The sequence below is a fragment of the Mastigoproctus giganteus genome, chromosome 4, assembly GCF_048544385.1.
Source record: "Mastigoproctus giganteus isolate SK-2022 chromosome 4, ASM4854438v1, whole genome shotgun sequence".
Taxonomy (NCBI): Eukaryota; Metazoa; Arthropoda; class Arachnida; order Uropygi; family Thelyphonidae; genus Mastigoproctus; species Mastigoproctus giganteus.
The window spans coordinates 62188966-62214758 of NC_143578.1; the positions used below are offsets into that span (position 1 = coordinate 62188966).

At 38.7% G+C, this 25793-nt stretch overlaps 1 protein-coding gene across 1 annotated transcript in view; it reads right to left on the bottom strand.

Moving 5' to 3' along the window:
* The window catches only part of LOC150086779 (inosine-5'-monophosphate dehydrogenase 1a-like), a 199643-nt gene that overhangs the window by 124858 nt on the left and 48992 nt on the right, over positions 1 to 25793 (bottom strand). The window contains exon 4 of the mRNA XM_090371573.1: positions 16261 to 16362. Within this exon, the coding sequence (XP_090227699.1) occupies positions 16261 to 16362 (102 nt within the window). The remainder of the gene's footprint in view (positions 1 to 16260; positions 16363 to 25793) is intronic.

The window sequence follows — 25793 nt, forward strand, 5'->3', positions numbered from 1 at the left end:
GAGGTAGTACCTGTAGGTAGTTGGAGAGCCAGAATTTAGCAGAGTCAGGTTATGGTTATCCAGGAATGTTTCGATTAATTGGCCTCTCCTATCCATGGTGGAAGATCCCCACAATGGATGGTGGCCATTTAAATCACCAAAAAACAGACAAGAGGCGGCAGTTGTGCAATCAGATTGTCAAGTTCAGTCTGGAAGCAAGGATAATTCGGTGAGATATAAATGGACGCAAGGGTTAATGATATTCCCACTGCCATCCGAACTGCTACAACTTCTAAGGAGGCTTGTAGTTGGAGAAGTCTTGACGGTATAGTAGATTTTACAAGAACAGCTACCACTCCACGAGCAGGACCGTCAGAATCTCTGTCTCATCTAAACGTGGTGTAATTTTTGAATCTAAAAGAGACTAATGGTGATAGAAATGTTTCCTGTAAGCATACACCTACTGCATTTGTTTGAATAAGTAAATCACTCAGGTCATCAAAATCCTCTACAGTTCCATTGTAGGAATTTGTTCATTGGTTGGGTTTATTTGAGGAAGATTGATCTGACTGTTTTTTCTGGGGGTTTTGTCTGTTTTGTTTTGATTTTTCATTTCTGGGAAAGGTTGGACATCCTGTGTCCATGGTATCATTGGCATGTAATTCTAGTACTGTCTCTTCATCTTCTGACTGAACTTCCATTTCCATGTCGCTTCATTATCTAAGAAACCATTTCACTTTCTTCTGGTTTTCAACACCAAAAGATTTTGTTGTTTCGGGCACGGTTGAGATAGCATCGGTTGGGATACTGATTGGCGTGTTGCTGGTTTCAATGACCGTAGATTTCTTATTACACGTTAGAACAGTTTTGGCCCAGGTAGCAAAGGAAATGTTTGATTCAATGGAAACATCTGTTTGAGTTGCAGCTGACCGGCTGTTTTTAGTGACCGATGCGTATGATCAGCTAGGCATGGTTATTTGTTCTCTCTCTATGCCACAGTTGTTGTCATTGGGAATGTATCTTGTTGTATATTATTTGCCTGTAGTCTGTATAGGGTACTGACAGGCAAAGATTATTGGTGGGAGCTGCTGATTTGGCTGCAGTGTCAGCCAAACAGATATCAAAGAAGTAGATATCAAACTTGTGTTCATAAAGAGAATGAATCTTCTGCTGAACCTGACAGAGAACTGGATGAGAGTTGTGTCTCAAAGATATTAAAGCCTGTAATATACTCAAAGAATCAGAATATATTACTGACCTTTGGCATTGACAAGTTCGAATGTGATCCAAGGCTAACTCTATAGCATGCAGCTCTGCAGTACATGCTGGATTCAGGAAGAATCTGCAGAGATATTATAGTGTCTGAGAAGACAACAGCAGATCCTACACGCGATGCCGACTTCGAGCCTTCTGTGTAAACTGGCAGGAATTCGGAGTGCTCAGCTCGGTGTGCTGAATAGAGCTGCTGGTAGACAGATGGAGTCTCTAACTTCATCCATTTCTTAAGGGAAAAGTTGCACGATGGGGTATGAGCATGCCAGTGTGGAAGAGTTTCTTTCGGTGTTTGTGCAACCTTGTCTACCATGATGTTAAACTCTCTGAGTAGCTCTTGGACACGAATACCAAAAGGTCAGTGGCAGTCTGACAGGTATTGTACAAATTTTCCCAATGTGGCTCAAAAATGTATGTCCACGTAGGATGGTCTGGCAGGGATTTCAACTTTAAAGCATAGTTTAAAGACAACTGCTTACGCCGAAGCAATAACGGTGGTTTGTTTGCTTCGACGTATAAGCTCTAGACAGGAGATGTTCAAAATGCTCCAGTAGCGATACGGATGGCCTGATGGTGGACAGGGTCCAGCCATCAAAAGACACTTTTGTGCAACCTTGTGTACCACGATGTTAAACTCTCTGAGTAGCTCTTGTACATGAATACCAAAAGGTCGGTTGGCAGTCTGACGGGTACTGTACAAATTTTCCCAATGTGGCTCAAAAACGGATGTCCACGTAGGATGGTCTGGCAAGGATTTTAACTTTAAAGCATAGTTTAAAGAAAGGGTCCAGCCATCGAAGAACACTTGTCTCTGGCTGAAGAGTATACCTCCCGTAATTTAGTTTGGATAGAACAAGTGCACGATAAATAAGTAGTAATGTGCACCTGTCTGCTCCCCAACGTGTAGAGGAGAGAGAGCGAAGAATATTTAGTCCCCTCATGCACTTTGTACTAAGTTGACAAATATGTTCTAGAAAGGTCAACTTTTTATCAAACACAAGTCCCAAGAATTTTGTGTCTGACACTACTGGAATAGCATTTTGTCCAAGCCTTAATTCAGGTTCAGGATGAAGATTATGCTTACAACAAAAGTGTATGCAAACGGTCTTCTGCAGCAAGAACTTGAAGCCATTAGCAAGTGCCCAGGAATTAAGGCGATTGATGGCTTGTTGCAGTTGTCTTTCAATAACCCTCATGTTGCATGACTGACAAAATATGCTAAAGTCATCAACATAGAGGGTGCTGTTTACAGTTGGAGGAAGCTGTTCTGTGATAGAATTTATTTTGATGGTGAAAAGCGTGACACTTAATACTGATCCTTGTGGTACTCCCTCCTCTTGGCAGAAAGGACGAGACAGAGTGAGGATCCCACACGAACTTGGAAAGATCGATTGGCTAAAAAGTTTTTAATAAAAATAGGGAGATGCCCTCTAAGACCAAGGCTATGCAAATCTATTAAGATGCCAAATCTCCAAGTTGTGTCATACGCTTTCTCCATGTCAAAGAACACTGACACCAAATGTTCGTGTTTTAGGAAAGCATCCTGGATGGATGTTTCTAGTCTAATTAAGTGATCAAGAGTTGATCTGTTTTTTCGGAAGCTGCACTGGATGCTGGAGAGAAGGTCATTCGATTCTAAGTACCACATTAACCGAAAATTAACCATTCTCTCCAGGATTTTGCACAGACAGCTAGTCAGAGCTATAGGACAGTAATTAGTACGGGGTTTAGGATCCTTTCCTGGCTTTGCAAAGGCAAGCATAATTGCCATGTGCCAAGAATCCAGAAATTGCTCTTTTATATAGATTCTGTTATACAGAACAAGCAGGCGATCCATAGATGTTTAAGCATTTCATAATGGATGCCATCTGGTCCAACAGCACTTGCCTTGGAAACATAGAGCTCTTTTTAGTTCCTGCAGAGTGAAGTTACATTGTAGGTACAAAGGCCTTTCAGTGTGAAATTTAGTGCCTGTTTTTCTCTTTTATGTTTCAGGACCAGGAACTCTGGGGAATAGGATGATATCCCAGAGATGTTTGAAAATGTTTTCCCAAGAGCATTGACTATTGCAGTGGGCTCTGCAATAGTGCATCCATTATAGTCTAGTATCGATGAGGGGTGGGATTCAGCCGGTTTGCACCGGTTCGGCAGAACAGATACCTAATTTTTTGTTGAGTTCGGCGAACCGGTTGTTAAAATGGCACTTGTGATCAGGGTTTTCTCTAAAGTGGGTGCCTGGGCAGCCACTCAATGTGAAAATTACAAATGTACATTCCTTCCTTTTTTTTAACGTTCATCTACGCAACAGCGTATTCCAAGTGGCCATAGTAATGTTCATTCCATCCATAGGTGAAAAAAATTAGACAGAACTATGCTTGTAATATTTATTTATTCATTTCATAAAACTCATTATACCTTTGATGAAATACAACATTTTTATTCCCTCGCGTTTGTTACTTAAGTAAACAAACATATAACGTAAAGAGAAAAAGTGCCAAAGAACCAGGGAGTGACACACTGTCATTTGCTTCAGCTTTGTGTTACGCCCTAAATTCACACAAGATATTATGAGTGCGTTGGTGTTCCCCAATCAATAAAAACAATAGGAAGCTAGGACACAACAAACCAATATAGATTTCGAGGGTTATCTTATTGCCCATTTCGGAAGCCGTGGAAGAATGTTCTTCCATGTTGGAATCCTTATGCCAGTGCGCACGTGGTAATTAAGATGTTTTTATCACAACTTTCCCATGACAAACAGGTTTGTTGTACACATTATTCTATTGTATTTAATCTGCATAGTCTATGCCATTTATTAATTCAGCAAGAAATTTTCATTTAGTATTGATAAAATGAAGAAAATGTATGTTCTGACTGATGTTTATCAATGGTATAAGCACAGTGCTTTGTTTATAAAAGTTTATGATATGACCACAAGTGGACAAAACCAGTAAAAATATTCATATATATAGGCACATATCCGCTCCTGCTCTATAATATATTAAAATAAAACATTTTTAAAATTTTTTGCAGTAGCCCTTAAAAGGATGAAAAGGCAACAGAGTTTGACAGATTTTTTCAATAAGAAATCAAAATCAGAATTTGTTGTATCAGAATTGGCCTTGGATGGTACAAAACAATCACAAGCACAACCACTCCAACTTGAAGAAAGCAGCACGTCAATTATTGAAATAAAAAACGATAACAACTCCAAAATTCAAAATAATCTTCCTAAATGCTGGACAGTGCAACAATATAACAATTTTAAAGAAAAATATGACGGACTGGTAATTTTTAACAAAAAGTTAGGTTGCAAGTATTGTGCAGACTTTATAAAAGAGAAAAGTGTTCATGTGTCAAAAGAATGGAAATGTTTTCAGATTGAGGCATCAGGGAAAAATAAAGAGGTACAACAAGCTTCTTTAAGGAAAAAAATGAAAGAACAGTTTTCATCAAAAGCTCATAACATTTGTAAAGAGAACTTAAAACAATGTGAGCAGGATTCAATAACATAAGTAATAGATACGATGAATGAAAAATATTTAAGTGCTACTTCTAGAGTATTTAATACAGTTTACAGCCTGGCAAAAAGATGTAAACCGTTTTCAGACATAGAAGATGAGATAGAAGTGCAAATTAAAAATGGATTAGATATGGGAATAGGATTACATTCTGGTAAAACTGCTGTGAAAGTAGTTGATTTCATTGCAAAGGAAATTAAAAAAGAAATATTTAATAAAATTATTGAAAATAATCTGAAAATATGTTTGATTATTGAAGAAGCTTCAACGATATCCTGCAAACCAGTTATTATACTTTTCTTAAAAGTTGAGAATTCAGTTACATTACCAACAATTTTCGTTGAACTAGTTGAATTGGAAAAACAAGATGCAGAGACAATATCTTCTTCAGTTATGGAAAGTTTAAATAATGTTGGGCTTACTAAGAACTACCTAGAAAAAAATTTAATTGGATTTTGCTTTAATGGTGCCAGCATTATGCTTGGGAGAAAATCTGGAGCGAGCACTTGGATTGCAAAAGAGTTTCCAAACATAATAATATGGCACTGTTTAAATCATTGCCTCCATCTTGTTTTAGACGATTCGATAAAGGAAATAAAGCAAGTAAATCATTTTAAAATATTTATTGATAAGATATATACTATTTTTCATCAATCCAATAAGAACCTAACTGAACTTTCCAAAATATCCGAATAAGTTGGAATTGAAATTATAAAGATTGGTAGAGTCTTGGGACCAAGATGGGCTGCCTATAGTTTAAGGTCAACCCTAGCTGTGTGGCACGCTTATCCAGCGCTACATCACTATTTTTATTCAAATAAAAAGAACTTAGGTATGGCTGCCCGTCTTGAAAATATATATTTTATAACTGATTTGGCATTGATGAGTGATATTTTAAACAAAATTTCTCTTCTTTCAAATGCACTGCAAGCAAGAAATACAGACATAATAAAGGCTTAAAAACTCGTGATAAGATCTACTAAAGCATTTCAAATGCTTGGAAAGGAAAAGGATCCATACGAAAAAAAAGTTGAATTAATCACTTCAGAAACCTTCAAAAATATAAAATTAGTAGAAAATCATCGATTTGTCGGGCTTCCTCGGGAAAGACTTTTAGAAAACATCGTAACGAATTTGAAAAAAAGACTAATGGATTGTGAACATTTAAAAGCAAGTTGTAGCCAATTTCAAGATAGGAATAAATTACAATTTCTCAATTTTTTGGAGCCAGATTACTGGAATATTTAAGAAGTACTAGTTCCATGGAAAGCAGCTGAAGAACAATTGCTTGTATTTAATGACATTTTTAATTACCAAATTGATATTAATGATTATCGAGATTTTGTGGAAAACATTTTAAATTCCCAGAATTATGCAATTCCTGAAAGTGTTCAAAGAGCTAAAAATATTGTCAGAACAATTGCTCTAAGTTCAGCAGAATTGTAAAGGGGTTTTTCAAAGAAGAACATAATATGTTCAGAGAAGAAAAGTCGGCTAACTGTTTCTAATATATCAAACACAATGACTATTAGCCTAACCGACCTACCTCTAAAGGAATGGGATCCTACTCCTATAGTGAAAAGATGGTTAAGGATAAATCACTCAGCCGATGATGCTCGGATAAAAGCGAAGAAAATTGCAAGTGAGAACGCCAATCAAGAAGCAATATGGAAATATCTTAAATAACAGTTTTATTGTTTTTTGTCAGGTATTATTTAATATTTTTTCATTAATATTTTAAAACTTTTTCTTATAACATAATCTAGTTTTGTGGACGACCTCTTTTATTGTTCTTATTTAAGTATTAACTGCATGAAACAATAAACTACCTTTCGGTATACAGTTTTTTTATACTTAGAACAGTCATTAGGGCAGCGAACCGGCTGTTAAATTATTTGAATCCCACCACTGGGTGGGATGTATATTTTCCCTTCATTTTTCGGATTTTATCCCAGACTACCTTAGTGTTGGTAGACTGGTTAATAGATGATGTAAAATGGATCCATGATTCCTTTTGACTCTGACGACAAATGTAGCGTGCTTTGGCTCATGCACGTTTGAAGGCTATTAGATTAACAGTGGTAGGATGTCGGCAGAATATCCCCCAAGCTATATTTTGAGCCTTTTTTGCTGCTGTGCATTGTGAATTCCACCATGACTTGGGAAAAGGTGGAAACTGGGCAGATGTTTTCGGTATGGTATTGGCAGCTGCATGGACCATATTTTCTGTGATGTACGTGACTGAATCATTGATAGGCTCCTGACTGACTGCATATTAAGGTCAAAATTTGCCTGACTTTGGAAGGCATTCCAGTCAGCCTGACCAGTCTTCCACCGTGGTAACCTAAAAGGAAGACACTGTCTCCCGCTGTGTAAGCAGGTTATCCCAGGGAAGTAATCACTTCCATATGGGTTCTCCTCCACTTCCCAAGTCAATGAAGGGAGTAGAGAGGGGGAGCAGATAGAAAGATCAATCGCAGAAAACTTACAGGTAGGGATGTGGAAGAATGTGTTGGTTCCCACATTTAGAAGGGAGAGGTCATTGTCATTTAGCATATGTTCTATGACTCGTCCCCTTCCATTATTGCTAGCACTATCCCACAGGGTGTTATGCCCATTAAAATCCCCTAGAAGTAAGAAAGGGGGAGGCAACTGCATTACAAGATCATTAAGGTCTTCCTGAGAGATGTCAATCCCAGGTGGCAAATAAATTGAACAGACGGTTAATAGAAATCCCACTGTAAGGCGAATTGCAACAGCCTCTATGCTGGTTGTAAGTAGCAAGGAATTTAGGAATTTAGCCATTATTTTGGCTTGGTGGGTCCATCAGGAGGCTTCCGAGGTGCTGAGGGCTTACTTTTGTCAGTCTTAGATTTATCTTTTTTGGGGAAGTGTGGATGCTGTCCCGTGTCCATATCTTCCTCCACAAAGAGTTCCAAGACTGATTCGTCCGATACCTCCTTATCCTCTACAGCCATTGTTTCTGGTATTACGGGTGGCTCTTCCGATCTTTTTGGCTTTTCTTTACCACTTGGTTTTGGTAGTGGTGGAGCACTAGGAGGTACGGATATAGGAGTGGCAGCTGACTGTGTTTTTTGGGTAGGCTTCTCTGAACTCAATAAATAGCGTGCAATCGGAGTAAATGACTCTCGAGGTGGTACGGTCATCTCAGTTTGTGTACCAATAGTGCACTTAGCAGAAACCTTCTGGGCATATGAAGGTTTCCCACTATTTATTGGTTGGATATGTTTTCTAGCCCCTGGGTAGGAAATCTCTAAATAGGCCTATAAGGCTGGGACAATTCATGTTGATGATTAAGCTTCACACCAGCCAGAAGATAAATAAATTCAATACTGTAATTAAAACACTTTATTTACAATAAAATAAGTATAAAATAGATGTATATTTACAATAAAAATATAAATAACACTGATAAAATTTACTAAAAATAGAAATTAAAAGCGATCAAATTTGCTGTAGCTTTCAGAGGCAGTAGTCTCCTTCCTCAGCAGCATATGTTTACTGTGCATCACATCCTTAAATAGCAGATCCACAGCACACGTCACATGGTTCCACGGTTGGAATTTTCCATTTCCGCACCGGGACCAGAAATGGCTCAGGAGCGCGCTAGCTGAAATCTTTCATCACGTCCAAGAACGATGGTTGCCAGGAGGGGGTGTAGATGTACACCCCTATCCCTATTAATAGTATTGCTAGCTGCAGCAATATGTAAGCTCTCAAGCCATTTACGGTCCCAGAACCCTTGTGCATGATCTGTGATGACAGCATCCACCTGGGAAATTTGATGTTGTTTCTCTCAGAAATGTTCTGCCAGAGCAGACTTCCCATAATTTGCGGACGTCACACGGTTCCAACCAGGGAACCATGTGACATGTGCTGTGGATCTGCTATTTAAGGATGTGCCACACAGTAAACATATGCTGCTGAGGAAGGAGACTGCTGCCTCCGAAAGCTACAGCAAATTTTATCGCTTTTAATTTCTATTTTTAGTATATTTTATCAGTGTTATTTATATTTTTATTGTAAATATATATCTATTTTATACTTATTTTATTGTAAATAAAGTGTTTTTAGTTACAGTATTGAATTTATTTATCTTCTGGCTGGTGTGAAGCTTAATCATCAACATGGATAGGAAATATTCAGCTCTGTTTTTAATTTTTGGATTTCTTTTTCATCCTTCCACTGCTGGCATGCTCTAGAGTAGGCAGGGTGCTCTCCTTGGCAATTGACACAGATCAGTTTTGAGGCTGAACATTCCTTGCTCTCGTGGTCTTTAGCACCACATAGAGCACAGGCAGGGATACCACGAAAAGCTGTTTGTGAATGGCCGTATTTTTGGCATCTAAAACACCTTAGTGGGGGGTTTGGAATGTAAATCCTCACTGGGCAGTTTAGATAGCCTGCCTTGATGGAACTTGGAGGCCTGGAGTGTTGAATGTGAGGATAAGAACTCGGGTAGGGACGAGATTCCCATCCTTTCGTATTGATATTCTTATTCTCTTGCTCAGCTGTCACTCCTTGGTCTTTCAACTCAGAGCAGATCTCTTCTTCAGAGACATGAAGAAGGTCCCACTCTGATATAACACCTCGTGAAGAATTCAGAGTTTTGTGAGGGGTTATGGTGATAGGTATTCCCCCTATGGATGTAGAGTTCAGGATTTTTGCCGCTTGTTTTGCACTGGAAGCTTCAACCAAAAGGTCACCAGAAAGCAGTCGTTTAGCGGATTTTGGTGATCCTGCCAACCCCTGTAATCCTTTTTGGATGGATAAAAAAGGGTGACATCTTTCCGATTGACTGCTCTCCGGTGGAATGGAGTCACTGATGGTGGTGTGTCCTCAGTTCTGGCTCTTTTTACGGAGGTGTTTTCCATGCTATCATTTCGGTTAGGTAGGGGCCTTGTTAGGGCCCCAGAAGAAAGAGGATTTAAGTTACTCACAGGAGTAAAATATAAAATTTCAGATGCCCTAAGTACCTCACCCACCATGGAGCCCTACGAGGGGATGCCCACTCGTGAACTAGCAGGTACTGCATACATGAATGGGACGCCAAGTTGAACATCATTTTTTTCCAATAAGCCTTGATCCCATCCCAGGACCAAAGGGAGGGAGACTTAATGGAATGAAGTTGACCTAGCAGTAAGAACCACCCGCCGATTGATCCCAGTCGGGCTGGTCTGGGATCTCCCGTCTTGTCGAAGCAAGGGCCAAAGTGGTGTATTAAGGCTGGGCCCCTCAACCACTAGGATCCCCTTTTCCGAATTTCCACGGGTCACGGCGCATGGCTGCAGACGCCGGATTCCAAAGATGTAACCCTGGAACCAAGGTATGGGCGTTAGATCCCAGTGATGCTAATCTGAAAGACCAGCAGCATCACTGGGAGGTCCCCTCACCACGTACAGGTGCCCACGTCGAGGGGTAGTGCTTGTAGGTAGCTGGACATGAGTTGGAGAGCCAGAATTTAGCAGTCAGGTTATGGTTATCCAGGAATGTTTCGATTAACTGGCATCTCCTATTTATGGTGGAAGATCCCCACATTGGATGGTGGCCGTTGAAATCACCGAATAAAGAAAGAGGGGGTGGAAGTTGTGCAATTAGATTGTCCAGTTCAGTCTGGGAGCAAGGATAACTAGGTGAGATATAAATGGATGCAAGGGTTAATGATATTCCCATTGCGATCCAAACTGCTACAACTTCTAAGGAGGTTTGTAGTTGGAGATGTCTTGAGGGTATAATAGATTTTTACATGAACAGCTACCCCTCCATGAGCAGGACCATCAGAATTTCTGTCTCACCTAAATATGGTGTAATTTTTTAATCTGAGAGAGACTTTTGGTGATAGAAATGTTTCCATTCAGTAGTAGCATACACCTACTGCATTTGTTTGAATAAGTAAATCACTCAGGTCATCAAAATTACTGCGTAATCCTCTACAGTTTCACTGTAGGAATTTCATTGCTTGGGTTTGATTGAGGAAGATTGATCTGACTGTTTTTTCTGCGAAGGCTTCAGTCTGCTTTGTTTTAATTTTTTTTCCAACCTTCTGCCCAATCTTTTCCTGGAAAAGGTTGGCAGAATATAATGATAATGATACCATAGAAAATCCTGTTTCTATGGTATCATTAACATGTAATTCTAATACTGATTCATCATCCTCTGATTGAACATCAATTTCCATGGTTTCACTTTTTCCTGGTCTTCAACAATTGCTGATTTTGCTGTTTTGGGTAATGTTCAAATAGCATCAGTTGGGATTCTGATTGGCATATTGCTGGTCTCATTGACATGGCATATTGCTGGTCTTTTTGAATGCTAGCACAGTTTTGGCCCAGGTGGAAAAAGAACTGCTTGGTTCTAGGGAGACATCTGTTTGTGTTGCAACATAGCGGCTACTTCTGGTGACCAATGCATATGATTGGCTAGGCACGGTTAACAGCACTTGCTTTAGGATATGTGACTTTATATTTCTGGATTTTTTTTTTCCTGTTTTCCAAAGGTCACATGCTTTAGAAAATGCAGGATGGCTTCCTTTACAGTTAGGGCAAGTAGGAGAGGAAGCTATTACTCTCCAAGGAATGCTCCTTGGGGCCACAAGCAGGACACACAGCATCGCCTCGGCATGCAGTCTGTGCATGGCCATACTTCCAGCACTTAAAGCAGCAAATGGGATTCTGGTTGTAAGGTCGAATCTTGCATTTTAAGTAACCTGCTTTAACAGAAGATGGAAGTTTCGGAGTGCCGAACGTCAAAAAAATGGACTTGGTTCGTAGCAGGTTGCCATCTTTTTTGGTCATTATTCTCCAAGCATGTGTCACCTTTTGTTTGCTAAGCTCTTGTACTATTTCCTCTTCAGAGACAGTTAGTAAGTAAGTCCCATTCACTGATAACACCTTTAGATGTGTTCAGAGTGTTACGGGGCTTAACCGACACTGGAATATTGTTGAATGTTGTTAATTTTAACAATATTTCTGAATGAGATGTTTTTGAAGTTTCAATTAGGTCTCCACATTGGAGATGCTTCGCCATTTTAGGGGATCCAACAATAGTTTCTAAACATTTCTGTATCAGAAAAGGGGATAGCTTTCCGACAGGTTGTGTGGACAGTGAGGTGACCATGGGTTCCACCATTATAAGAAATGCTGGCATAGCTGAAATCTATTTTTCTGTCCAAAGTCTCTTCGGACGATTCGACTCATGTTCTGAGACAGAGTTAACAACTTTGCCGCCTGTGGGCTCTAGTAATGGATATTCATTGCAATCCATTGTTGTTCCTTTTAGCCCTGGAAGAGGGAATTCCTTCTCCCAGGTTACCGGCCCTGCCATGTGGAGGCAGGAACAGTACCAATCAGTGACCAAGCGACAGGAGAAGGAGAGCAGTACACGTTGCTAGCAGTGAAGCAGAGACATTGCTCAGCGAGGGAAGCAGTGACATTGTGGGTGGTGGGGGTTTATTAAAGCACTAGTAAAATCACTTGGGAACTATCGCTTGGCACTCGGGGCCTTGCTCTCGAGACTAAACATGGGTTCCACCACTTTAAGCCTCCAATAAGCAAAGTGGTGATATTGCAGCAATTGATGAGTCATCTACCACCTAATATTGCCTGGTAATAGAGGGGTGGCATTCCTCTTTGTGGTGCGGGCAACATACCTCGACCTCTGCTTACATTGATTTGCACTCCAGTATGCTAGGTGCTGTTCAGGAGTTACCTCCAGTATGCTAGGTGCCGTTCAGGGATTATTCCCAGAGTTACTAACAGTCCCACCACCATGAAGGTGCAAGCAGAATATTTGCTGCCACAGACCGACTGGACTTCACAGAAATCAGGTCCACTTGATTTGAGTGTCATCTGAATATATCAGTTCTATCAGCGTTTTAGACTCCCAGGTAGCAAGCACAACTTGGCATACCTGAGAGAATATCAGTGACAGCATCAACCAAAATATCAGGCATAATAGCATTTCATACCTGGCCCTGCATTTCCCCTGTTTGCATAATAACTAATAGAGATGTTTAGAATTTTCAACCTTTTCAAAAGGTGTTTTCTTTGAGAAATCAAAGAAAACACCTTTTGAAAAGTATTGGGAGTTTCAGCTGTGTAGAGAAAATAGGTGAAAAGCACGAAATTCTAAACAAATAAGAAATAAGACTGTATATAACTATTAAAAATTACATTTATATATATTTATTTAAAATTTTTCAAAATTTAAAAAATTTCAGACATTGTCAGATAAATTCTAAGGTTATAAAAGCTCAGCATACCTTTTATAAAATGGTTAAAAGCATAAAAACATAAATGGGAGGAACTGATAAAAACCATGATAGTCAATAAATAAGTATTTAATGATTAAAATGGTGTCACAGTCAGTGATTTCCCATAAAAGGATCACAGCCCTTGGCAGAAAAAAATGTGTAAGATGAATATCTATGTGGAGTCAGTCTAGAACAACTTCCTCTTTACAATTCAGGCAAGGACTAGGCTGCCACAGTTGAACTATAAGGCTTAATTTCATATAATTTGTTTGAAGCTTACCCATACCATAGGAAAACAATTTCTTTCATATTACTTGTGAGTAGTCTTTAAAGGGGACTAACAGGCAGGGATTATTCAGGGCATTGCTGATTTGACTGCAGTGTCAGCCAAATCATTTCCTCTGATCCCAATTTGGCTGGAGATCCAGCAGAAGTGAATATGGAAATCTGATTCCAAAAGATAATGCAGCCTCTGCTGTACTCAGGATGGGACTGAATAAGAAATATACCTCACTGTTGATAAGGGTTATACAATACAAGAATCTGCATATATAATACATTTTTTGGGGTGCTGAGTTTGAATATGACCCAAAGGCTAGCTCTAGAACATGTAACTCTACAGTATATATTCTGCATTCGGAGGGTATCAGATTGGATATTGTGGTGTCTGCTGACAGCAACAGTTTCCACATACAGTTCTGACTTCAAACCATCTCTGTGAATTGGTAAGAAGTCAGAAAGTTCAGCTGTGTGCTTAGAGCTGAAGACAGATGTAGTGTCTGATGTGAACTAACTTGGTGACAAGAGAACCTTGTCCACCGTGATACGTAAATCTCAGAGTAGCTCTTGGATGTGAACAACAGGATGGTTGGCAGTCTGATGTTATAAAGATTATCCAACAGGACTCAAAAACAGATGTCCACTTGAGATTAGTCTATCAGGGATTTCAGTTTAAAAGCACTGTAGAAAACTGCCTTTTGTCATCCTTAGTATAAGGATAACTTAATGGTGAATGAATCTACCCTTTGAAAAATGCTGTTTGTAGCAGATGCATACACTTAAGACCTATAGTTCTAATTGCAGAAGTGTATGATACAGATGGAGTAAAGTGCACTAATGTGCACCCCAACAAGTAAAAGAGATAGCATGGAAGATGTTCAACCCAACCCTCTCATTCACTTCTTTAAGTGCAGTTGACAAATATGTTGAATAAAGGTCAATTTTTTTTATCAAATATGAGTCCCACGAATTTCATTTCAGTACTACTGGAATAGCATTTTGTACAAGCCTCAATTCAGGTTCACAGAGAATGTTCTGCTTGAAGCAAAATTGTATGCGGATGGTCTTCTGCAATGAAAACCTAAAACCATTAGCATTTAACAGAAGCTGAGACAGTCTCAAGCTTGCTGCAATTGCTGTTCAATGACTCCAATGTTCCATGACTGGGGAAAAAATTTAGACTCATTGAGGGCACTGTTTAGAATTAGAGGAAGTTGCACTGTAATGGCCTTCACTTGATGGCAAAAAGCACAACAGTTAAAACTGACCGTTGAGTAAACCTTTCCTCTTGGCAAAACAATCAAGAGAGGATGAATCATATATGAACTTGGAAGAAACTGCAGAATAAAAGATCTCAATGAAAACACAGAGATGGCCTTTTAAAATGTCAGATCTCCAAGATATGTCATATTAAAGAAAATTATCACCAGGTTCTCAACATATTAGCAAAGTATCTTGGGTAGACGTCTGCAGCTGAAGTGAATTGAACAGCAGAACCTGTTCCTTCAGAAGTTATACTGCACACTGTAAAGGAGTTCATTTAGTTCTAAGTACCAAGTGGTCAGGGGTGGGAGTGAAGTAGCACATGCTCTTTGAGTAGACCAGAGTTCAAGCCCCTGACTGCTAAATATGGTCAATCTACCAACCTGCACTGGACCAGCATGGCAGATTATGGTACGTTTCCCTCAACATGAAACACTGAGGCTTCCATCCTGCAGTGGATTGATAATAGCTGCAGTTTACTGTTTTATCATATAAGATGGCACTAGTCTTTCTTTCTTTCCATAGTGGATTTTGCACAAACAGCTAGTCAAGCTATGGACAGTAGTTACCTGGAACTTTTGAGTCCTTTTTCTGGCTTGGCAAGGACAATTGCTTTGTAAGAGAAGTCTGAAATTACTCTTCAAGGAAGATTCTGTTAAAAACAAAGAGAAAAACAGAAGAAGCTATACATTTTGGGGACAGAGAGATGTTTAATAAATAATCTCATAATGGATGTCATATGATCCTATATCACTTGACTGAGAAAGGCAAAATGTGTAGGGTGAGAACAGCAACTCACACATTTTGTCCTGAATTCCTTAGAAAAAAATTTGAAGTCTGCTTTTCACTTTTCTTTTTCAGAACCAAAAACCGTTTCCTTAAGATCATTGGCTATTGCGGTTTAATCTGTAATAGCAAATCCATTATACATAGAATGATGAAGGGTGTGATGTGCATTTTCCATTTACTGTCCATATTTTGTTCAGAAAATGACAGGCACCACTGGCATCTTTGAAACTTCTTTAGCAAGGAGATCTTTCATGATGCTATTCCATGGACTGTCAATTTGGTTTCTGGAATAACAGTAATAAATTCAGATTTCACTGGTCACCAATTGGCTGCAAACTTGTTTGAATCTCATAAGTTTTGCCAGAATTATCTTTGCATAATACACCTCTCCCCCTTCTAGTTTGCATTCAATTTTTTTGTTACCGACTTCACTGAAATGTTTTCATGCTCAATTTATTGTAATCAATATAAACTCATAGGATATATTCAGTGTCATGCTATGTATTATAACCCAATTCGACAACCTTTCAAAATGAGGTCAAACCCATGACTGTGTCAACCATAGCAAACATTTAAACATTTCATTAATTTAAAAAAAATAACTGTTTATTTTCAAATAATGAAATTTGAAAATAATTAAAAACACTAATTGAATTATTTATTATTTGAAAATAAACAGTGTATTTTCAAATAATAAAATATATGGTAGACTAGGAACTTTTCAAATACTCTGATGAGTAACAAATTCAGTCCTTCAGATGATACCCATGCAATTAATTCCAACTGGAAAAGCACAAAGCATTGTAATGAACTTCATAGCATCTTCAATAAATGAAACTTTTAGAATTTGAATTTTAAACCTATTGAAATGCTGACCAAACTTACAGCCATAGCTATTGCCATTTCAGATTCTGTAACAGTATCCATTGGTGATGATACGAGGGGAGTCTGCAGCATTATCTTCTTGGTTAAGGGGGATAAGAGGGCCTTAAAAAAAATTATATAACTTTTCACTGTGTAAAACAACCAAACAAAAATTCTTTTGTGAAAGTATAAAGCTCAACTGTATTTTTCATTTTACAAAGCTAATCAAATATCAACATGGCAAGTATTTGTTTTTAAACTTATAATTACTTCTTAAAATGATTATATCAAAAAAGCAATTATTTTAGCAACTAAAAAAACTCTTAAATCATTTTAATGTGATTCTTTAGTGTGCTAATCACTGCACACATATTTTGGTCTTCTTATTTAAATTAATCAGACTGCTGATAAAGAACTTCTGGAATCAAAAGTTTAGATTTTGCTGCAGCAGTCAATTTCTAGCAGTTTCTAGATTATTCTACTGCCACACCCACCTGTTCTTTGCATGTCAGATGGACATATGAAGAAAATCTCCAAACAGGCCAATAAGTCTAAATGTGACTTAACAGGTGTTCTATACATGCAATATGTGAATATTAATAACTCATGTTCTTTTAATAATTTTTGTGTTAATTGCAGTTAAATATGATTCTAAAATGTCATGTCCCTGTGTTAATTCACCAGATGGCTTGTGTTATGGGTGTAGTGATTAATAGGTGCATTGTAAACAAGTTTACAATGCCCCTATTAATCACACACACACACACACACACACACTCTCTCTCTCTCTCTCTCTCTCTCTCTCTCTCTCTCTCTCTCTCTCTAATAGGTGCACTGTAGATTGTCTAACAAACAAGTCTACAATGCCTTGTCTCAAACACAAGTCTCTTATTAAAGAAAGTATATGAACCTTACAGAAAGAAATGGATTCATTATATATGATGTACTGATTGTGCTTCACTCCTAGAAACTTTTCTAAGAAACTCCCAGAAAGATTTCTAAATTTCAAATGTCTTGTGGTATCTGATACCAACACATAACCAGCAGATCCTTTAACTCCTGTAAGGTTCGTGGTTGAGATGCCACAGATCGGAGTTGCTGTTCCAACACAAATCACAGATGCTCGATGGGATTGATGTCAGGGGAATTTGGAGACCAGGGCAATACCTGGAAGTCTTCCTCATGTTCCGTGAACCAGTCTCGAACAATCCGGGTGGTGTGGCATGGTGCATTATCCTGCTGAAAGACGGCACTGCAAGAGGGGAAGACCGTTGCCATGAAAGGGTGTACCTGGTCAGCAATGATGTTTATGGCGCCACCGGCTTTTTTTTCGTCCCATGGTCCAGGAGCCATCACTTCCCCAGGTAAATAACGCACACAATACCTGGCCATCCACATTGTGCAACAGGAATCGTGATTCATCGGACCAGACAACCTTCTTCCAATCACTCAAGGTCCAGTTTCGATGCTCATGTGCCCATTGTAGGCGCTGTTGCCATGAACCGTGATTAGCATGGGCATTCGGAGTGGCCTGCAGCTATGCAGCCCCATTTTCAGCAGGGTTTGATGTACTGCATGTTGTGACACATTACTTTCGTCACCAGCATTCCAATTACCAGCAAGTTGGAATACTGGTAATTGAAATGCTGGTGACGAAAGTAATGTGCATTCCAATTACCAGCAAGTTGCGCCACAGTAGCCCTTCTGTTGTCACGTACCATCTGGGAGAGCCTTTGGTCACCCCGAGCATTGATGAGCCATGGTCATACAACACCTCGCCGGTGGTTCGTAGATTTTCCCTCCTCGGACCACTTTTGGTAGGTATTAACCACGGCTGACCATGAGCACTCCACCAGCCATGCCGTTTCGGATATGCTCTGACTCAGTCATCTGGCCATTACAATTTGGCCTTTGTCAAACTCGTTTAAGTCCACCGCCTTTTCCATCTGAAGAAAAAGAGTAACGCTGATTAATGGAGCTCAGTATCAGTTGTTTTTTATACCATGTCCCGACCAATGCGCATGCTGGGGTTCACCTGCAGTTGCTTCGATTTGCATAACGATTCTCTGGTTGTTATGTTTTGGCTGATCGGTGCATATCTGTATTTAAAAACAACAAAAAGATCTTTCTTCATATTTTACTATGGAAGATTCACTGTAATTATGATGTAATGATGGACTGCTTGGAGAAGACTACAAATGAGACAAATTTCATTGACTTTTCACTGACTCTTCAAAATGAATTTAAAAGTTATATTACTCCACAATGGAAATACGTCCATCAATACCAATCAGTCATTTTTTTTTTTTTTTTTTTTTTATGTGAACCCCAAACACGAGAGGTATTAGAACCTATAGTATTTAGTACCGTGCTTGGGTTGGAGGTTGAGAAGACGAAAGAAGATATTTGTTGACACTGGATTTGAACTTCTGTAGATTGTAATTTTCAGGAAATATGTATGAAGGAAGGTTGTTCCAGAAAACAGCAGTTGAATGAATAAATGAGAAAGATGAAAAGTTGGTTCTGTGGGTTTGCAGTTGGACAGTAAATGGATGTTGGCTGTTGGCAGCACGTGTTCGGCAAGTGTTTGAAAGAGAGAGCAGGAATTATAGAAGCCAATTCAGAAGAACAGTGCCCATGGAAGTATCTGTAGAAGAGGCATGCAGCAGAAACAGTGCATCTATGAGAAAGCGAGTGGAGAGACTCTGTTAGAGATGGATCATTAATTAACCTAACTGCCCTCTTCTGAATGGAATCAAGAAGCCTGAGGGAGGTTTTGGGGGCACCACCCCAGATGTGGGAACAATATTCCATGGCAGGGCGGATTTGCGATTTATACAGAGTGAACAGCTGTTTGGAAGAAAAGTAACGCCGAGAGCGAAAGAGAAAACCAAGTTTTTTAGATGCAGAGGAAGCAATATTTGTAATGTGCTTGTGACAAGAGAGATTAGAAGTTAGGGTAATCCCCAAAAGAGATATATCATTTTGCCTAGAAATTGGAGTGTCACTAAAGATAAGCATAGGAGCAGAAGAATCCTTTTTGCAAGATATGACTGAGTTTTAGAAGGGTTGAAATCAACTACGTTGTCTTTGCCCCACTGGAGAATTACCTGAAGATCGGCATTTAGGGAATTGGTAGCAGATTTTCGAGAAGTTGAAGCTGATTGAGCAGGATAAGGTTTCTCAAAATGGAAAGTTGAATGCAATGTGCTATCATCGGCAAAACTATGGATAGGATTTCCAGTCAATTTAAGAAGGTCACTGATATACAAGAGGAAAAGAGTGGGGGAAAGAACTGAACCTTGGGGGACACCGGCATTAGTGGAGAAGTTAGAAGACAGAGAGCCATCTACCATCACCCTCAGTGAGCGATCAGAGAGAAAACTGGATAACCAATTACTAAAAACAGTTGGCAAAGCATAAGATGGAAGCTTGTTTAGAAGACCTTTATGCCAAACACGATCAAAAGCCTTTGAGATGTCAAGAGCAACTACTTGTGTTTCACCGAACCTTTCCATTGAATTAGTCCATAAATGGGTAACATAAGCCAGAATATCACCAGTGGATCGACACTGACGGAATCCATACTGGTGATCGTTGATCAGACGGAAGGTTTCTAGGTAGTTTAAGAGTTGGCGGTTAATTGATTTCTCCATTACTTTAGAAAGAGTAGAAGTAATAGCAATGGGACGATAATTGGATGGGAGGGATTTGTCATCCTTTTTAGGAACTGGCTGGATATGAGCAAATTTCCAAGCAGAAGGAAAAACACCTTTGGAATAAGAAAGTGAAAAAAGGTGGCAAAGAATAGGAGTAAGTTCAGGAGCACAGGTTTTGAGAACAAGTGGAGAAATACCATCAGGACCTGGAGCTTTCTTAGCATCAAGGTTCATCAAAATCCTTCTGATATACATTTGACGGAAGACCACAGGAGGCATTGAATGGAGCGTGTTGGGAATGGTGGGAGGTGTTTTACCAAGATCATTAATACATGAGCTGGAAGAAAAATGGGATGCTAGCAGGTCAGCTTTATCCTTGGCTGAAGTGGCAACAGAACCATCTGGTTTGGACAGAGGTGGGAGCAAAGATGGGCAAAAGTTGTGGCCAATAGCTTTGGCAAGAGACCAGAATGCTCGGCTACCATTAGGGCAAGAAGCAAGTTTTCTACTCTTAGCCTGTTCAAACTCTAGTTTGGACTGATTAATAACTGCTTTACAATTGTTGCGAGCTTTGGTGTAGACAGAAAATGAAACTGAAGAATTAGAAACAAGCCAATTACAATATGCAACATCCTTCTCTTGGACAGCCTTAGCACATTTATTGGAAAACCAAGGTTTAGATAAAGGACGAGATTTTAAAGTGGAGTGTGGGATAAAGGATTCCATTCCTGCAAGAATAATTTCACTGACACGATCTGAGCAAATGTTGACATCAGAAGTTTTGAAACAGTAATCCGACCAAGGAAAAGAAGAAAAGAAGTCTCGCAGGTCATCCCATTTTGCATTCTTGTAATGCCAAACAACACGAGGTTGGGAATAGCCATGAGATAAAGGTTCCATTGGAGAAGAGAATCACCAAGTTGTTATCTGAAGTGCCTAAAGGACCTCTCACTTCGACCGTGTACTTAGAAGGGTTGTGTGTGAGAAAAAGATCAAGTGTATTGGCTATATGATTAGGATTGTCCGGTATTCTTGTAGGTAAATGAACAATCTGTGCTAGGTCATTAGTAATTGCAAAAGCCTCAGCATCTCGACCTGCTGGGTCGGTGTGACTAGAAAACGGAAGCCAGCTGGAGTTGTGAACATTAAAATCACCAAGGAAAATTACCTCACTGTTAGGAAAGTTGGACTGGAGAAAGTCAAGTTGCAAAGAGAGGAAGTCAAAGAGCTTCAAGTGATTAGTGGAGTTGGGAGAACGGTAGAGACAACAGATGAATTTGACACAATGAGGTAGAGAGATTTTAAACCAGAAGATCAAAGAGAGGAGATTCCAAACTGCCAAGTCTCTGACAGGGAATATCAGAACGGACATATGCACAAGTACCACCTTTGAGGCGAAAGGAATCATACAGCGAATAATTTGGGCATCTGAGATGAGCAGTAGTTGAATCAACCGATAACTGAGATTCTGTCAGAAAAAGTACATGGGGTTTGGCAGACTGCAAGTGGAAATGGACATCGTTGAGATTAGAATTGAGACCACGTATATTTGTGAAATGAATTAGGAAGTCATGCTGTGCACATGAAAGAACTTCTCATAAAAAAAGTACATACTGTAAAATATCATGATAAATATTATACTGTACATAAGCAGAGTATGACATTTATCATAATACTGTACTATATTTATCATATTGTACTTCTTGGAAGTGCCACATCTGTGGAAATTTCAAAGTTATTAGGATCCTAGTAGATCTACAGCAATCTGGCTATGCAAAATAGTTACTTTTTATGTGAGTGGGATAGTTGAACCAAAACCATTCATTACAAAATATCATCTAATATCTATAGTTGATCAAACATTTTTAACCCACTTTACATAGAACTAAGTCTAATAAAGAAATTCATAAAACCTATAGACAGGAATGGAGAAGGCTTTCAATATTTAAAACCAAAGTTTCAATGCATTAGTGATACTAAAATTAAAGGTGTATGTGTCAGTCTGCAGATTAGAGTTACTAAAATATGAATATTTTCAGTGCTAAATCCATTGAATGTAGGAGATTGGAAATTATTCAAAAAAACTCTGTGAACATATTTTTGGGAAACAACAAAGCAGGAAATTATAAAATCTTGAATGAGAATACGGTAAACCCCCGCTATTCACGGGGGTTATGTTCCTGAGAAATTCCGCGAATACCGAAAACGCGAATACTGAGTTATGGCTCCCATAGTAATAAAGCGGTTCCGTTCCAAAGTATGAAATACTGTATATAAGAAAAACTAGTCTAAAATTTTGTCTATGTACCTTCATAATATGACTATGTACATAGACAGTACATAGTGAAATGCAAGCATATGGCATCAAAATGAAAATAAGAAACAATTTAATATTAAATGTAATATTTATTAGAAATTTCAAACAAATCTTTCAAACTAGCGCCTTTGTTAACTAAAAAACTTATCCCGCCAGTGCTATCACCAGTTTCGCTAAAGTGTTGATGAAGGAGTTTTGCCTTTTCACGAATGATGAGTGAACTTAACGGAATTTTATTTTGAGTTCGGTCTTCTATCCACAGATTTAAAGCTTTTTTCCATTTTTTCTAATTTAACTTCACGAGTTACAGAGCAAATTTTTGAAACAATTAGCGCGTTTTCACGGACACTACGGTGGATTTTTTCTTCCGATTTTTTGATTGATCGTACCGTTGACTCATTGATTTGATTTTATAATATTTTGCCACTGAGGAGACACTTTCACCATTAGAAATGTGTCTAATAACTCAATTTTATTCACTAATGTCATCACCTTCTTTGATATTTTCACATTTCTCTTGTTATTCGTAGCCATATTTTTGTACGGGTTAGAAAGAACTTGTCCACAATAAAGTCACTTTCTTCCGTTAACACACTCGAAAAAGTCTGTTTTAACACTGCAAAATGGTATATTTATCACTTTTGTAAGCATATCAATTTATAAGCATATAAATTAAAAGCAAACGACGAAACCTTCCATGACAAGCGCATAACACATACTGAACAAGAATTAGCGAGAAACATCCATGCTCGCGATTTTGTCACCCCTCTCCCCCCATCCACTGAGCACTGTTTTGACCGGGAAAGATAATTTTAGCCACGCCCATGTTTTTTTATGGCGGAAAATGTTCACGGCGCTTTAAAATTCACATTTTTTTAGGTTTCATTTTATATTAAATCAGTGACCGCGAATAGCGCGGGTTTACTGTATATTACAAGCCTACAAAACTCTCAGCTACTGTATATCTCTGAAAAGGGACTTACATTTCCTTTTTTTTTTTTTTACTAGGTAACCTTGGATATGTTACTGATAAAGAGAGTGAATGCTATCATCAAAATAATGCTACTACAAAGAAATGTCACCAAAGAAGGTGGAAGTACAATAAATTATACTTCCACCTTCAGTAACATCGATCATTGTACTTGATCAATACTGCTAAATATTGATCAAGCTCCTGATTATTACAAAATCAAAAAAATTTAAACGACTATATACTTGTATGTTACTTATTGTAACACTTGCGAAAGTTCATTAAAAGTTTCAGTAAGCATGACTTGCACTCCTGCTCTCTAAATTTGTGGGTGCTGATATCAAAATTTTGGATTCTGCTCGTCAAATTCAATTACAGGAGGAAAAGCCAAAAATCTGTTATCCAATTTAATTTTTGATATTAGTAGTAGCCAAATAGTGCAAGGAAGCCACAGGCTTTTGATGCACTGGCCGAAAAAAAAAAAATAAATAAATAATAAATAAAATAATAAGAAACAACAAATTATGTACTTCATCACAAAGGAAATTATCCAGTTGATCATTGAATTTATTCAAACTGTCAGTCTCAACCTACCTGTATGGGCAACTTGTTCCAGCAATCAATGACTCGCTGGCCAAAAGAAAATACAATCTAATCTAAACCTCAAACCTTGTAATTTGAATTTATGACCCCTAATTCTGGAATTCTACATAATGAGAATTCCACCTTCAATCATTTTACTAATTCCTCTCAGAGCCTTATAAACCTCAATTAGGTCACCTCTGGGGTGCCTGGTTGCTAAACTCTGTAGCCCACATAATCTGAGACTTTATTCATATCATCCTTCTGCCAATCTTATCATTTGAGTTGCCCATCTTTGGACTCTTTCAAGAAGCTCAGGTCTTTTTTTCAGTTAAGATCTCCATACCTGAACACTATTCCAAATGCAGTCTTACAATTGCCTTATACGGTAAGATTATGACCTCCCTATTTCTACAGGATAATACTCAATAAATCATCGATAGGACACCATCAGCTTTCCTGGCTGCCTGTTTGCACTGTTCAGAAAATTTTATAAATGCCTGTATAGAAACTTCCAGATCCCTTTCTTCCTCTACTGTTTTTAATTCAATCCCACCAAGTGTATAATTTTATTTTGTGGTTGCTGTTCTCCAAGTGTAAGACCTTGCATTTAGCAGCATTAAAACTTAGCTGCCACTTTTCTTAGCATTCCAGAAGCCTGTTCAAGCCATCCTGAAGGAGCACTGCCTGGCACTAATCATTAATGACTACCAATCTTTACGTCATCTGAAAATTTTGACATGGTGCCTTCTAATCCCTCATTAGCATTGGCACATGATGCAAGAAAGCAAGCTTATACAGCATCAGCCAAAAAATAAAAATAAATAAATAAAATAAAAAAACCCTTCCCATTTCACTGATCCATTCATTCAAAATGTTTGTCTAGTTCTGCCTTGAATTTATTTAAGCTATCAACTTCCACAAAAACACATGGAAGTTTGTTCCAGCAATCAACTACCTGCTGGCAAAAAGTAAACTTCCACACATCTATTCTACAACTGCCTTTCCTCAGTTTGAATCTATGCCCCCTCAGGTTTGTAATCTGAGCAAGAAGAAGAATCCCCTCAGCATTAAGCCTGCTCAATCTATTGAAGGCCTTATACACCTCAATCAGATCGCCTTGCAGGTACCTAGTCTCCAGAAGCTGCAATTTGCAGAACTTAAGTCTTTCTTCATAAGAGCACCCCTTTGTTCCCTTCACCAGTCTTGTTGCCTTTCTCTGTACTTCTTCTAGCAACTCTACATCCTTCGTAAAATGAGGCTTCCAGGCCACACCTTGAGTACGCAGTACTCAAGGTGTGGCCTGGAAGCCTCATTTTACGGTAATCTGAACCATTACCTTATACAAGGCGATAATCACCTTATCCCTGCTTGCAAAATTCCAGTATATCATTGACAAGACCCCATGACCTACTCTGGCAGCCTGTCTGCACTCTCAGAAAACTTCATATCTGACTGCACAATTACCCCAAGGTCTCTTTCATTCTCCAACTACCCTGAGTGTAACACCACATAGTTGGTACATTTCTCTGAGGTTACTGCTACCCATATGCAGTACTTTGCAATTGTCAATGTTAAACTTCAGTTGCCACTTCTCAGCACATCTACCCAACTTTTCCAGATCCTGTTGCAGCAGCATACTGTAATTACTGTTACTAACAACCCTGCCAACCTTTGTATCATCTGCAAACGTTGACATTAATCTTGATATACCTTCATCAATATCATTGATAAATATACAAAACAATAATGGGCCCAGCACCAAACCGCGAGGGACACCACTAATAACATTAGTCCACTTAGAGCAGTACCCACTGACCACCACACTCTGTCTTCTCCCACTCAATCATCCTTTTATCCATTGCAGCAACTTGCCCTCAATGCCATACTGCTCCAATTTATACAGCAGTCTTCTATGTGCAACAGTATCAAAAGCTTTCCTGAAATCCAAGTATATGATATCAAAATTATTTTTTGCATCCAGTTTCTTTGTCACCACATCATAGTATCCAATCAAATTGGTCAG